General features: G+C 56.7%; 8 protein-coding genes across 8 annotated transcripts; 3 read left to right on the top strand and 5 right to left on the bottom strand.

Annotated features, from left to right (window-relative positions):
* Positions 1-1,210: 1,210 nt before the first annotated feature.
* MSY001_1729 (uncharacterized protein) lies at positions 1,211-1,723 on the bottom strand (the record flags this gene model as incomplete). The annotated part of the gene is made up of 1 exon (XM_018883541.1): positions 1,211-1,723. The coding sequence occupies one exon, from the start codon at positions 1,721-1,723 to the stop codon at positions 1,211-1,213; it is 513 nt and encodes a 170-aa protein (XP_018740291.1).
* Positions 1,724-2,012: 289 nt separating this feature from the next.
* On the top strand, positions 2,013-3,628 carry MSY001_1730 (uncharacterized protein; the record flags this gene model as incomplete). Its single annotated transcript, XM_018883543.1, has 3 exons — positions 2,013-2,313; positions 2,366-2,588; positions 2,704-3,628. 3 exons carry the CDS (start codon positions 2,013-2,015, stop codon positions 3,626-3,628), a joined length of 1,449 nt encoding a protein of 482 aa, XP_018740292.1.
* Position 3,629: 1 nt separating this feature from the next.
* On the bottom strand, positions 3,630-4,523 carry MSY001_1731 (uncharacterized protein; the record flags this gene model as incomplete). Its single annotated transcript, XM_018883544.1, has 2 exons — positions 3,630-4,151; positions 4,176-4,523. 2 exons carry the CDS (start codon positions 4,521-4,523, stop codon positions 3,630-3,632), a joined length of 870 nt encoding a protein of 289 aa, XP_018740293.1.
* Positions 4,524-4,561: 38 nt separating this feature from the next.
* MSY001_1732 (uncharacterized protein) lies at positions 4,562-5,421 on the bottom strand (the record flags this gene model as incomplete). The annotated part of the gene is made up of 2 exons (XM_018883545.1): positions 4,562-5,180; positions 5,207-5,421. 2 exons carry the CDS (start codon positions 5,419-5,421, stop codon positions 4,562-4,564), a joined length of 834 nt encoding a protein of 277 aa, XP_018740294.1.
* A 1,344-nt stretch (positions 5,422-6,765) lies between these two features.
* MSY001_1733 (uncharacterized protein) lies at positions 6,766-8,176 on the top strand (the record flags this gene model as incomplete). The annotated part of the gene is made up of 3 exons (XM_018883546.1): positions 6,766-7,010; positions 7,348-7,550; positions 7,575-8,176. The coding sequence occupies 3 exons, from the start codon at positions 6,766-6,768 to the stop codon at positions 8,174-8,176; spliced, it is 1,050 nt and encodes a 349-aa protein (XP_018740295.1).
* Positions 8,177-8,200: 24 nt separating this feature from the next.
* GPI17 (uncharacterized protein) lies at positions 8,201-10,454 on the bottom strand (the record flags this gene model as incomplete). The annotated part of the gene is made up of 3 exons (XM_018883547.1): positions 8,201-8,475; positions 8,739-8,989; positions 9,058-10,454. 3 exons carry the CDS (start codon positions 10,452-10,454, stop codon positions 8,201-8,203), a joined length of 1,923 nt encoding a protein of 640 aa, XP_018740296.1.
* A 663-nt stretch (positions 10,455-11,117) lies between these two features.
* MSY001_1735 (uncharacterized protein) lies at positions 11,118-12,167 on the top strand (the record flags this gene model as incomplete). The annotated part of the gene is made up of 2 exons (XM_018883548.1): positions 11,118-11,299; positions 11,324-12,167. 2 exons carry the CDS (start codon positions 11,118-11,120, stop codon positions 12,165-12,167), a joined length of 1,026 nt encoding a protein of 341 aa, XP_018740297.1.
* A 2-nt stretch (positions 12,168-12,169) lies between these two features.
* MSY001_1736 (uncharacterized protein) lies at positions 12,170-13,099 on the bottom strand (the record flags this gene model as incomplete). Its single annotated transcript, XM_018883549.1, has 1 exon — positions 12,170-13,099. The coding sequence occupies one exon, from the start codon at positions 13,097-13,099 to the stop codon at positions 12,170-12,172; it is 930 nt and encodes a 309-aa protein (XP_018740298.1).
* Between the last annotated feature and the right edge of the window lie 81 nt (positions 13,100-13,180).

Consider the following 13,180-nt stretch of genomic DNA (forward strand, 5'->3'; position numbering starts at 1 on the left):
ACGAGCGACTCGTGTGAGTCGAAAGATCCGCAAAGGGGTCCGACACTTATCATCCCTAAGAGAAGCAGTTCATTTATATCAAACTCTCAGTTTGCAGATCTTTGTGCCGAGTTTGGCACATCTAGCACAGCGAACATCGTTGGTACTGCGAGCGAAAGGCCACCCACCCAGTCAGGTACGATTGCGATATTAACACGTAGCGTGGGATCGATGCCCATTCTGTGACGCGCCTATGAATAAGCCATCATCCAAACTACATTCCATGATTCAGTATTGGCTTTTACGACAACGCCAAGGGCAAGTTTTACGCCCGACAGATACCCTAGCTGTCTGTCAGCGGCATCGCGACGAACAAGACGTGATTCCTCAGGGTCTTGCTAGAGGTTGGCCGGCGGCAATCGACTTTCGAACTTTACGCCGACGAATCTCGGATCCAGCGCAACGATACTTGCGTGTCCTTGAAGAACACGTCCTTACGCCAGAACAGAGTTTCTGGTTTCAGCATGTCAAATCTCGACGAGAATCTGTCGGTAAAAAGGCCAGCTCTAGCGTAGTCCAAATTGATACATTCCATGAGCGACAGCCTGGATAGTACGTGTACATCCATTAACAACAGCTATGGGGAGCAGGGATGGGAGTTGTTCCATGATGTTTTACATTCGGCATTCATCAAAGACCCACTTTTACCCTCTCTGGACCTGACCCAGAGCCCTGTTCTCAAAAGCATCCAGCCATTAACGACACATGAATTCTTGGATCAAGTGCTACTTCCCGAGCTCGTTTGCATGTTGATCCAAGACGATCTAGGTGGTGAAGAAAAGGGCATTACATATGAAAAAGCCATGGAAGTTCGGCAGGAAAGCAGCAAATTCGGCATTGCCATGTACGCGAGTGACACTGCCTTCTCGGCCCATGATACCAAGCGTGCATCAGGAAGCTGGATTGGGGCTTCGCCTAAGCGTGCAAAGAAAGACAAGTCGTACACTCCACCCTCTAAATCCAAGGAGCATATATTGATACAGCAAAAGCTCCCTGTACGTCGCTCAGAACGAAAGGCATCGTTAGAACGGGTTTCTTACGTTGATCTTTCTTCCAGTGATGAAGATGAGCACTTTCCTGCGATGCCCAAGCTATACCACCAACAGCGTTTGCACATGCCTCAAAGGAATCAGGCGTCTCCGCGGCCTAACCCGCGACCCACGCCTCGTTTTCATGAAACGGGCTCGGGCTGATCTGTCACAGAGGGTGCAATGGCACGTTTCTTTCCCTTGCGCTTCTTCATGGCGGATACCACGGCACTTCGCACGTTGCTCACGATCTCACGACTTTGTTCCACGTACTCATGATCCTCCAGGCGCTCTTTCCGCTTGGAAGCTGCGCGGCTAGACTCAGGACGCTCGCCAGGCAGCTCTGGACTGGCATCCAGTGAATCGCCTGCATCGTCTAGTTTTTCTGCAGCCTCTTGAAAGTCGGCCATAGACTTGGGCGTTCGACCGAGCATTTTCTCCAGCTTGGCGTATTTGCGCTTCTGCGCTTCATCCAAGGCAGCCTGACGTTCAGGCGCTTTGGCAATGTATTCGGCCAAAAGCTTGGCTTCGTTAATAGATCCAAGGCGGCGCCCCTCAAGGTCCCGATACGAGTCCTGGCTCTCGTGTTTACCACGGGCACTCATGCGACCGCCCTGGGCACGGAGCATGTTACCAAAACCACCTTTGCCACCCATACAGCGGATCCTTACCACAATGCTAGTACATGGTGCTGAATATATGTCACTCAAACGCATCCATGGCGCAAAGAGGCGACCACTTCGAGTGGTTAAATACAAATGGGGCGTCGCACCAGGCAGAGCCTGCTGAAGCCCCTGCATGATTTGATCGGAGGTCGTACAAAGTGACAGGTGTAGATACACACTCTCAGGCAATGGCGCAAACAGGTGTATACACACAAGGACATCCTTACCGATACTGTGAAGGCGTGTGCCCGACGCTTTGCCACCCACAGCCAACATCGTCATGAATGGCAGCGAACCTGTATGTCACGTGCGAAAAAGCGTCTCCCCAGGCTTGCTCCAGATATTGATCTACGCCATGCTGGGCTATGCTCGTTTTTTTGTCGGTAGGAAAACAATTCCTCCGCAATCGCGTGGCTTGTCTTCGTTTTCCTCGGGCCGATATGACCCTTATAACGCATTGACGGCTAGGTGGGATGACGTGCCCGGAGGTGAAGGCAAACTTGGCGGATGGTCCGTGAGCGTCAAAGAGAATATCGCCATGGAAGGAATTCCTACAACATGTTCAAGCAAGATGCTGGAGAGTGCGTCTCATTCATGCTAATTCAGATTACGTCTCTCCTTTCGATGCGACAGTGGTTCGCAGGTTGCGTGGCCACGGTGCCCGCATCACGTCCCGGAACAATTGCGATGAGTTTGCGATGGGCGGTCTTAACAAGCACTCGCTCTTTGGCCCAGTCGCCAACCCAGCCCCTTACGAAAATGTGAATGAGCCTGACTTTGCAAAATATCCCCCTCGTGCGCCGGGTGGCAGTTCGGGTGGTGCTGCTGCTGCTGTTCGTGCCAACCTCTGTCGAGTGTATGTAAATCATCCTAACAGACAGATCGATTGGTACCGACACAGGCGGGTCTGTGCGCCTTCCTTCATCCTATTGCGGTGTATATGGGATCAAGCCATCGTACGGAATGATTAGCCGCTGGGGTGTCGTCTCTTACGCAGACTCGCTTGATACTGTGGGTATTATTGCTCGTGTGCCGGAAGATCTGGCAGTCACATTTGACGCGCTGGCAGCTCCGGACTCTCACGATGCAACATGCATTGATATGCCAATGCGGGCGAAGCTCGCGAATGATGTGGGCTCTATTTTGTCTCGCCTTCAAAAACCGCTGCAAGGCTTGCGCGTTGGAATTGTGGCGCAGATGTTCCCAAAGGAGCTTCACCCCGAGATTGCTGATATTACGGACGATGTGCTAGATGCACTCCAGCATTTGGGTGCGACACTAGTGGATGTATCGTTCTCCGTCTTGTCCAAAGCTTCGAGTGCATACTATATCCAAGCGCTTTCAGAAGCGAGCAGCAATCTTGGACGCTATGATGGCATCCGCTACGGTTCCCATCATGAGGAACCACGAGGCACGTTTTTTAAAACGATTGCAGCCAACCGAAGCGCCAACTTTGGTGAGGAAGTTAAGCGCCGGATCCTTCTTGGCACATTTGCACTCACATCTGAAGCATGGAAGAGCCACCTACAGACCTCAATTCAAATACGCAACGCTATCACGCACCAGATGCGCTCGAGCTTTGCGGCGCCCGACCAGCGAGTCTCGTCACATGAGCGCAGCGGCGATGATGTGGATCTCCTTGTATACCCTACAGCCATGCGCCTCGCCCCCCGTCTGAACGAAGAAACTGCCTCGGAATATGCGCAAGATGTTTTGACAGTATCTGCCAATCTAACGGGTATGCCTGTACTGTCTGCGCCAGCCTCCCGTACTGTGTCTGTGGAGAACGTGCGTCTGCCAACAGGGATTTCCTTCCAAGCGCAATGGGGCCATGACCAGCTCCTGCTCCATGTGGTAGAAACCCTGGCACGGAACTCAGATGTGCTGGCCATCTAGTTTAGTGACTCTGAGATAGCTCGAGAACCTTGGCAGCACCATCAAAGGAGCCTAGAAAGACGGCTCCACCGAGACCAATCCAAAGCGTGCGAGGAACAACACCCGCAAAGAGACCACGCACGCCGCGTTGTTCCAGGACACTGTGGAGGGTTGGAAGAATACGGGGAGTACTAGTACTGCCATGAGCCTTAGCCAGCATGATGCGCGTCTTGATGACATCGAGCGGCGTCGTAAGAGCGGCAGCCACCGCACCCGCCACGCTTCCAGACACGGCGGCCTGCAGCCATGTTGGCTCGGACTTGTATCCTGCCATTTTGTGCTTGAGACCCTCGTACAAGGGAAATTGGATGCATGTAAATGGAATCTCCCGGAAAATGGTGCTGCCATAGCCCCTATACAGGCCCCGCACGCCCTCTTGTGCGATGACCTGGCGGAAAGCCGCCGCCGATGAGGTCCTGCCGTACGCTGATGTTTGCTGCCGTGATTTTACCACCTCGGTGGGCACGCGCACCATGCACGCAGACTATAGTGAGTAGTAACAGCGTACCATTTCTGCGATCGTGCCACTCAGCATGTGGACGGTAGGCGACATGACCTTGGCATCGAGGCTGTGCTCAGGGTATAGCGATCTGGACAGGAAAGACTTCGCGCTCTCGTATGTGACAAAGAAAATCGATGCACCTGGTGCGCTTCCCACCGCGACACTGCCCATGCCGCGATACACGCCGGAGAACCCTCCACTCTTCCAGAAGCCCTGCGCGCTCTGTAAACGTGTTTTCAAGGTATCGATAGGATAGAATAGCAAGTCCACTGACAAACCTGCCATAGCGCCCGCCAGAAGCGAGGTTATGAAGCTGGGGTTCACCCGCTGCACCTCGATATACTCAGACTCCATGGTGTGAGGAGGATGGAGCACGCTGACTAATTGATCTTCTACGAGACGTCGCGCTCCTGGGCCGTCTTCCACAGATCGTACAGCTTGCGGCGGCTCGGGGCGTAGGTATCAGAGCCACTGGCAACAGCCACGACGCGTTGTAGCGCCTGCTTGTGAATGGAGGCCATGGTATTGTCTTCGTCATCCTCATCGTCGTCAGCCTCGGCCTGGACACGGGAGAAGATGGAGTCGTAGAGAGGCTCGCTCGCCTCGGATTCGACTCGTCGGCGCTTACGATCTTGCATGTCATGAGATGCACGTCTCTCACATTCGCTCAAGAATGGCGTCAAGACGCTGGCCATGACACGTTCGAACATGCGCTTCGACTGGCTCGTGGCGGCCAGTTCCATGAAAGGCGACAAGAGCTCCAAGATCGGTACGGTAACGTCTGTGTCCTCCAGTTCCACAAGCGAGTGCTCTACCTCGTCCAAAAAAATGTCACATACATGGTAGGTGATGCTGTCAGGCACACGCACATTGTTAGAGGACAGGGGACCGTCGGTTCCGCGCATGATTGCATTAAACCGCTGAACAAGAATGGACGGATAGCCATGAAGGGCAAGTAGCTGCAGCCCAGCATGTACAAAACGTCGCATGAGCAGATAATATTTGTTGATTCTGCGACATGAGAGGGGCCAACTTACCTAAACTTGTCCACACCATGCCACTCTGAGTGGACCGTAGACCAGAAGCCCTGGAAAAAGTCGAGAGCAGCTAGTGCGCGTGCCGTATCGTCCACTTTTGATGGCACGCGCTCGATGCGCTCGCCTGCTGCATCCATCTTGATGCCAGCAATCATAAGCACCAAGTTCGCCAGCTCCTGCGCCAGCTGCTGCTGCACCAGCGGTTTATCACTCATCCAGTAGCCTTGCATCAGCCCAACCTTATACACTTACAGTAAAAGATACCCTTCCATAGTTTGGATAATTCCTTGGGTTCAAGCGACAAACCGGTCTCCTCCGCGCTCTTCAGCACAAAAGCGGCGAGTGAGCGGATCGCCCGATCTCTGACACGTTTTTCTGGTATCGGTGCAAGGGTACATACCTGTTGACGCCAGGTACTTTCCCAGCGGGATCTCTGCTTCAACAGGCTCGGCAGGCTCGCTCCGACGCTTGCCCATCGTCGCGTACGGCAGCCCCGAGCGTCGCGCCGCTCAAAAAAAGTGTCGGCCGAACGCACGACCAACTTCGCTGGGACACCTGCCGCCAAGCGACGCGCGATGGCCGCAGGAACGGGTGCTCCAGAATTTGGACAGCCTATTCTTCCGGTAGGCACTATTCCCGATGATGGAGTGCCGCGAACTGGAGAAGAGTACCTGGCGATGGTGCAGCAGGAGGCGAGCTTGCAGCCCCGCATCCTTTCTCAGTCAGGCATGACGCAGCCATACGCGCCAGCCACTTCTCCCCAGGTGCGCGCGCTACCGCCCGCGTCCATGCCCACGTCGGCATGGTGTACGGTGTTTCTCGAGCGCTTCCGTCGCCTTCACTATGTAAGTTGCCTGCGCTCACATCAGAGCCTCCGCACGCCCATACCCGACAGACACGTGCGCCTGTCAATACCCCATGTGCAGGATGAAAGAGCTTGGTACCAGTGGGTGCATGGACGAGAACCACCTAGTGAACAGGAGCGCCAGCTCATGGTGAAGCGCGCGGAAGCGCTAGACGCAGCTGGCCCTGGCATGCGTGACACAGAAGACGATTCAGAGAGTGAAGTGAGTGGGATGCTGGAAGTTTCAGGCGACTTCCTGGAGCAGTTTGGCTATGCGTTCCGGGAACCTACATTTCGTTTTCTGCAGCGTCTCGATACAGAGGATGTGATTTCGCTAATGGTAATGATCCGAAGGTGGATGCAGCACCCCCAGTTCACGCACCAGGCCGTCACACGTGCGGCTATTCATCCGACACATGCGCGATGGCTATTTGCCATACTCGCACAGCTGGATCGGCAGCTGTCAAGTGACAACATTGCCTCCCTTCGCACCTTGGCACGGGTGTGCATGAAATGCATAGCACGCGTGCGCAGCCAAGTGGACTATCTCTGTGACGAAAAATCTGATACGTTAGAGGCTGAGATGGGCGCATGGATGATCATCACGGCAGTCGCTGGCGTGTGGGGCCAGCGCGATCTCTGGGACGAGGTGCAGGCGCAAGTCACGTAGGAATTAAATAAGCACGTGGGAGACAGGACCCGCCTCTAGGCCACCATGGTGTTTGTACACATTGTGCTGTTCAAAGTGAAGCCGCAAGTCTTGAACAATGGCTTTGAAGAATTCAAGGCCCGTCTAGAGACGCTCCGTGATCTGCAGATTACCAAGGACGTTGTGAAGCAGCTCAAGTTCAGTCCCCCGATCTGGGACACTCGGGCACACGGCTTCAACTACGGTCTCTATACTATCTTTGAGACGCGCGAGGATCTCGAGCGCTACAAGGAAGACAATGATCACAAGGAGTATGTTTGTTATGCTAACAGTAGCTTTTCGAAGATGATCATCCTTCCCAACGTCGATGGTATGCATCATGAGACTGACGCTAGATGTGCTCGCATACGATATGGAAGTGTAATCGGATAGATAGTAATACCACAGGCTCATAGTATTAGACACCTGTGAATTCACCGCGCATTAGTATGGATCAATTTCTACCGGCTATACAGGGCGGGGACATGGGGCCAAGCGGTCGGCGCTGGGGGCGCCGGCGCCTGGCGGCGAGGGCCGTGCACGGCCGGCCTGGGCTTACAGGCCACGTGATACGCATCCAACGCGTGCACGCGCATCGTGCGTCAGCAGCAGCGCTTCGGACCGCGACGTGGTGTGGCGGATCACTGGGGATACGCCAACGATGCCTTTGACCAAACGTGCAGTGAGCTCTCACGATGTTTTGCGCAGTGATTCAGAGCACCAGGGACTCTCTCGCGTCTCTTCTGCCTATGATACGATCCCGTCCGATATTCAGAATCGACTGCAAAGCATGAGCTGGCGCATACGGTCAAGTACGTGATAGCCTCTGACGTTAGATGTGAGCCGCGGCTACCTGGGCCATACAAAGACATATGACGCCCAAGATTCGGGCGGCACCGAGTTTCAGTCGGCTAATTCGACGCTTGAGAATGTGAAGAGCACCTACAATCAGTGGGGACGCACCGCCTCGGTGCCGAATGGTGCCCTGCGCGGCCATGGAAATATGATGCCGCCGCCGCCGCCGCCCAATATGATGTCACGATGGTCCTCGGACACGGAGACGGCAAATACATCCTTCGGCTCTAGTGTGCCCTCGCTCTCCTTGAAGCGTGGCATGGGTGAAGACGACAGTGATGCGATCCTGGCTGGTGCCTTTGCTGATGAAGACGGTAGCTTTGGCGCATCGTGGGACGCACCCATGGTACCTGAAGAGAACAGTCCGCCGTCAATGGACGGCCCTACCCTCTCCGGTAGCCGGCCCATGCGGCCACTGCCGTCTCGTGGACCCTTCCGCCCGGCACTCTCCTTGCCTGTGGTATCGCAGCCATTCACTCATAATGATGCACGGCAGGCCATGGACCTAGCTGAAGAGGACGGCTCGGAGCAGTTCCACCACATTGATTTCTCGGCGTACGCGGCGAACCCCGATGGATTTTAGTTATATACCCTGCACACACGCGTGCTACAAAAATCCTTCGTTTTCGTAGTCGATCTCAGGCTCAGGCTCGCCTTCCTCTGACCCAGAGTCCGCGGCAGTCTTTTTGGGCTCCTTCTTGGGCAGTCGCGGCTTGGGCGGTGGGGGTGGGCGCCGGTTGGTATGAAGGGGTGGGAGACGAACATGCCGCTTCAAGCCAGGGACATATGAAGGCGATGAGGGAAGCAGGGAAGTAATAGCTGCGTCAGTGATGGGAGCGTACGCTTGCCAAATAGGCGTTTTCGCGCCGATGTCGCATCGAGCTTTTGGAGCGCGGGAGAGAGTGATGAAGGAGGGCCATTCGAGGGTATATGGCTGCTAGTTTCTTGGGCAAGTCGCGATTGCGAATCGCGCTCGTCAGGCGGGTGGGACGCTTGCGCCGGTGAGTCGCGTGGCTCATGCGAGTCATTCGTGTAAAGCGCATCGTGCGATGTCCGCGAGGATAGCTTGGGGCGCTTGGTCCGTAATGAAGCAGCTGCCTCGTCCTGGCTCTCCAACTGGCGAATTGCCGCTGGCTCACAAGCACCTAGTTCTTCGCCCTGTCCATCGACGCAGGAGGCCTCAGAGCGACCTGGCGACGGGCACGCTGACTCGCGACTTGGATGATCAAGTGTGCTAAGCGACGAAGACGGAAGGTTCTGACGCGTGCCTTCCCGGGCGGACAGGGCCAGAGCGCGCTCAAGGTCCTGCGCCTCGCGTCGTCGTGACATGACGGTGGCAACTATGGGCATTATGATTGGCGCGCCTCCACCGAGCGGCGCGCCTTGCGATGCTTCACTTCACGCACGAACGCGATCGCTAAGGGGAGGAACAAAGGACCAAAGAGAGGAAAATAGACAGCATACTTGTGTTCTTCAGGGAAATAGAGCATGGCCAGCATGGAGGGATCGTAAAAGGATTGTGAAGCGAGACGATACGCGCGACTGGCATGTGTCAGCGCCGTGGAAACGGAGCTATTTGGCCCCTGCAAGCTCGCTTCGCACGCGTCCAGCATATCGAGTGAGGCTGCATAGTTATCGCGCACGTCTGCATTGACGCCCAGGTTCGAAATTTTGCGCACAAGTCGATCGATACTTGCCAGAGTTTCGACGGTACCACGGGCCATCTCGAGGGTGCGGCGCCACTGGAGGCCCTCCACGGCAAGGGCCAAGGCCTTGTGGTCGTTAGGGGCCACATTCTCCAGCTCGATGCCAAGGAGTATCGCGAGCTGCTCCGCAAAGAGACGCACAGGCTCCTGCAGCTCGTCCAAGGTCATCAGAGGCTCAGCACGCAACGAAGCATCGCGATTCCACACAACAACGCCACCCCACTGGGGCACGAGCCATGCGGGCTGTGTCACGAGCGATTGGTCGTCTTTACGCATGTACAAGGGGCTGTGTGTATCGCTCGGGAGGAAAAGTACAAAGTGCAGAGTACGCTCCTCGGCAGCGGTCGACGTGTTGTGAGTGCCGTATGACTCGAGGTTCCATTGCGGCGAATTGATGAACACGCGTACGTCATCCATCGATGCAGTGTACACTCGCGCCTCGTCCACAGTCTCCTCGTGTGGTTCGAACTCGAGGGGCGCGTACCATTGAATCTGACTCTCGAGCTCAATGTCGTGCACGTATGCCATGGCATCGACGATGCGGCGCAGGGGCGCGAGGGCAGGCGCATCGATGGTCTCCAACGCATGCTGCAGGTCCCATCCATGGATCGCATGGCCACGGCTTGCATCTTCCTGCAGTAAGCTGAAAACGATTCGTAGTCGTGGAGCATAGGGTATCACGCGCGCATCCTCGGTGGTACAATTCTTGCCCTGCTGCGTATGCGCCAAGGGAATGCCCAAATAGTGTGCCATATGCTTGTGTACCTGCTTTGGCACATTCTTCGTGCCCTCCAAGGGTACATGCACAGGTCGAAGCGCGTGGTGAGGCGGCATAAGGGACGGCGTCGGATCGCAGGTATCTGCCATGTCGTACTTCAGGCACAAGTTGTCCTCCATACATGCGAGCTCCTCCATGCGCTTCATCTCGTTAAGGGAATCCATGACCACATCTGTACCCACAGGCTCGGTGACACAGATCCGAAAGGTATTCTTCACAGGGCACGTGCCCCGCTCCTGGTATGCACGAACGCGCTCTGTCGGCAGGGGAAGCCGTTCAATGGTAGTTAGGTACCACCATGCCGGTAACGCTGCAATGATGACTGCAACAAACGCAGCGAAAATGCGAATGTGCACGCGCGTGTCCTGCACCGACATCGCACTGGGCGTGCACCGCGAGACGCTCTCGCCGGTTCCCTGTTATCACGTGATATTACTGGCCGATGCGCCGGTCATTGCATGCGGGGCGCCGCTTGCACGTCCGCCATGTCGGAGAAGAGCGCAGTGATGCCGGCCTCCGGCTCGCGTGTCGCGAATATCAAGTCTTTGTCGTTCATGGATGTTATTGAAGGCATCCCGCCCAGTTTGATCCAGCTACTAGTCGCCCTAGCGCCGACGATCGACCTAGTACACCGGATCTTGCTGCTCGTTACCTGGCGTGGCGGCTATGCCATGCGGGTCCAGTCGTGGCTGCTACTCGTGGGATACATACTCACATGCATGTATGGCTACGAGGTGCTGCGCTATGCGCCTCAGGCGCTTCTTCTCCTGGTGTTGGGTTACACGTGGCTCTGCCGCTCGTTCACTCGTATCACTGGCCAGCGCCGCGCCGCGGACGAGAGCGGAAGTGTACGCACTCTTCGCAAGGCGGTGTCGCAGCTCTCTGAAATTTCCGACTTTTTCTCGGCTGTATACGAGTGCCTCCTTCGTCCCGTACACGATGTCCTGTGCTGGAAGGTGCCAGGGTATGGGCCAGTACAACTGGTCATCTTCCTCATCGCTTCGTGGCCGCTGTGGCTTCTGTGCATGCTTCCGCAGCACATGTGGGTGACGCCGATCTACTATGCATCAACGACGTTCTCGTCGATCGGTGCCAGCGCGCCTGTGGCGGCGCTGTCAAATTACTATCACACGCAACTTGCACCGGCCGCGCACACGCACATGGCCAACAACGCGCCACGCCTTTGTGCACTGTATGCCAAGGTGAGCGCTTGGGCTCATCAGTACGTGATCCCACTCGTGCGCAGCTGGGACCTGCCGAATATGCGCTTGTCGCTGCAAACGTTCCCGCCATTCCCTATCGCTGCGTTGACGCTACGCCATGTGCTGCTGGTGGGCGGCGTGATCGTCCTGACGTGGTGCTCACCCTGGGCAACGCTCATTCGCTCGGCACTCTGGCACAGTGCGTTTGTGCGCCATGTGGTACTGACCACCGTGCGTGTGCTGTCTGGCTCCGAGAGCGTCGCGTCGCGGCTACGCCCCAAGCCGCCTTCCCCACGCAAGCGCCACGCAACAGACGAGTTTGAGACTGAGTTTGTGTTTGAGATCTACGAGAACCAGCGGTGGTGGATTGGCCTCGACTGGACGGCGGCGCTCCTGCCCCAGGAGCGCCCCAGCTGGTCGGATAGCGAAAACCACGCGGTGGCGCCGCCGGCCTCATTCTCGTTGCCGCGGGGCATCCGCACGTATATGCCATCCTCGCGCTATCCTGGCAAGGACGACTTGCGCACCTCGCAGTGGCGCTGGGTCGACTCTGAGTGGCATGTGGCCGGCGTGCAGAGCATCACGTCCAGCTCCTACACGCCAAAGAGGAGCATGAATGCATCTGAGGCACAGCGCCTCAGCAAGGAGCTCGCTACGGCACATACGGAGCCTGTTGAGGTGCCAGACGAGGTCAAGGATGTGGCACGGCCTATTTCCGAGCCAGCTGTCAGCATGGATGTCGATGCTGAGGGATGGCAGTACGGCGACAACGCCTGGGAAAAGCTCAGCAAGCAGAGCGGCATGGGACGGTATACCCGCCGCCGCCGCTGGCTCCGCACGGCCGTGCTAGTTCAGAGTGTCGAATACGGTGTACAGCGCAGCTCATAGACCTACGTACGGAACGCCCCTCCGCGCTGTCGGAGCACCGTCACGAACTTCTCGACGAGGCCCGACTCTGTCGAGACCTGCGCACATGCGCAGCTCGCGAGCTGGCGACGCAGCTCAGCGTGATCAACATCGTGCGAGTCGTCAATAGCACCCCACGTCGAGGCCTGTGCAGCCGTCTCGACCTCGGCCGCAAGCGCGGCCTGCTCTGCCTCAATGTGGCGATGCACGAGTGCCAGACCAATGATCATCGACTTACTGGTCATCACCGCCCGCTCCAGCGCAGCAAGATCGAGCGGCGGCAGGCCGGCGAGTAGGCGGGTCAGCTTGGCCTTGGCCTCGTCAGGCTGCTTGTGCGTAAGTGTGCCCTGCGCAATGTTGATGGGAATCTGCAGATACCGCCGCGCCCAGTCGATCAGCGGCACCCACCGCTCCTTCTGCAGCTTAACGAGGGCGGCCGGCTGGTCCTGGTGGAAGCACACAGCGTCCGTGTCAAAGTAGCGCATTAAGAACTCCTCGACATCTTTTCTAGTGCGATCTTCTGAAAGGCCGTCGATGGCGCGCGACACGAGCGACGTAAGCGGCAGTGAATGCGGCTTGACTACCTGGGTCTGCTCATCCCATTCCTGCGCAATGAGGCACGCGAGGAGCGGGCGGTCAGACGGGACCGTCAGCTTGTTACCACCAGGAGTGCGCAGAGAACGCTTGTCCAACTGCACTACAAAGTGCTCGTCGTCGTCTGCAGGCTCCTCGAAGGCGATTTGCACATCCTTCCAGAAGCGCTGCATGGTCTTTTCGACCTTTTGCGCAGAGGGCATCGGCTCCGCCCGCGGTGCGTCAAAGCGCGTCATAGAAACATGCATCGCCCTTGTGGGCATACGCGCACCCACGGCGACCATGCGCACGGCCCGTGCCTGCCACAGCGAGCGCCACATTGCTCTCAACGCTAGCGAAGGAGCGAGCCAGCGAGAGGCCTCCACAGTATCTAGGCACGTGACACGCGCCGCCCAGACCCA

Source organism: Malassezia sympodialis, genomic scaffold, assembly GCF_000349305.1.
Source record: "Malassezia sympodialis ATCC 42132 genomic scaffold, msy_sf_8, whole genome shotgun sequence".
NCBI lineage: Eukaryota > Fungi > Basidiomycota > Malasseziomycetes > Malasseziales > Malasseziaceae > Malassezia > Malassezia sympodialis.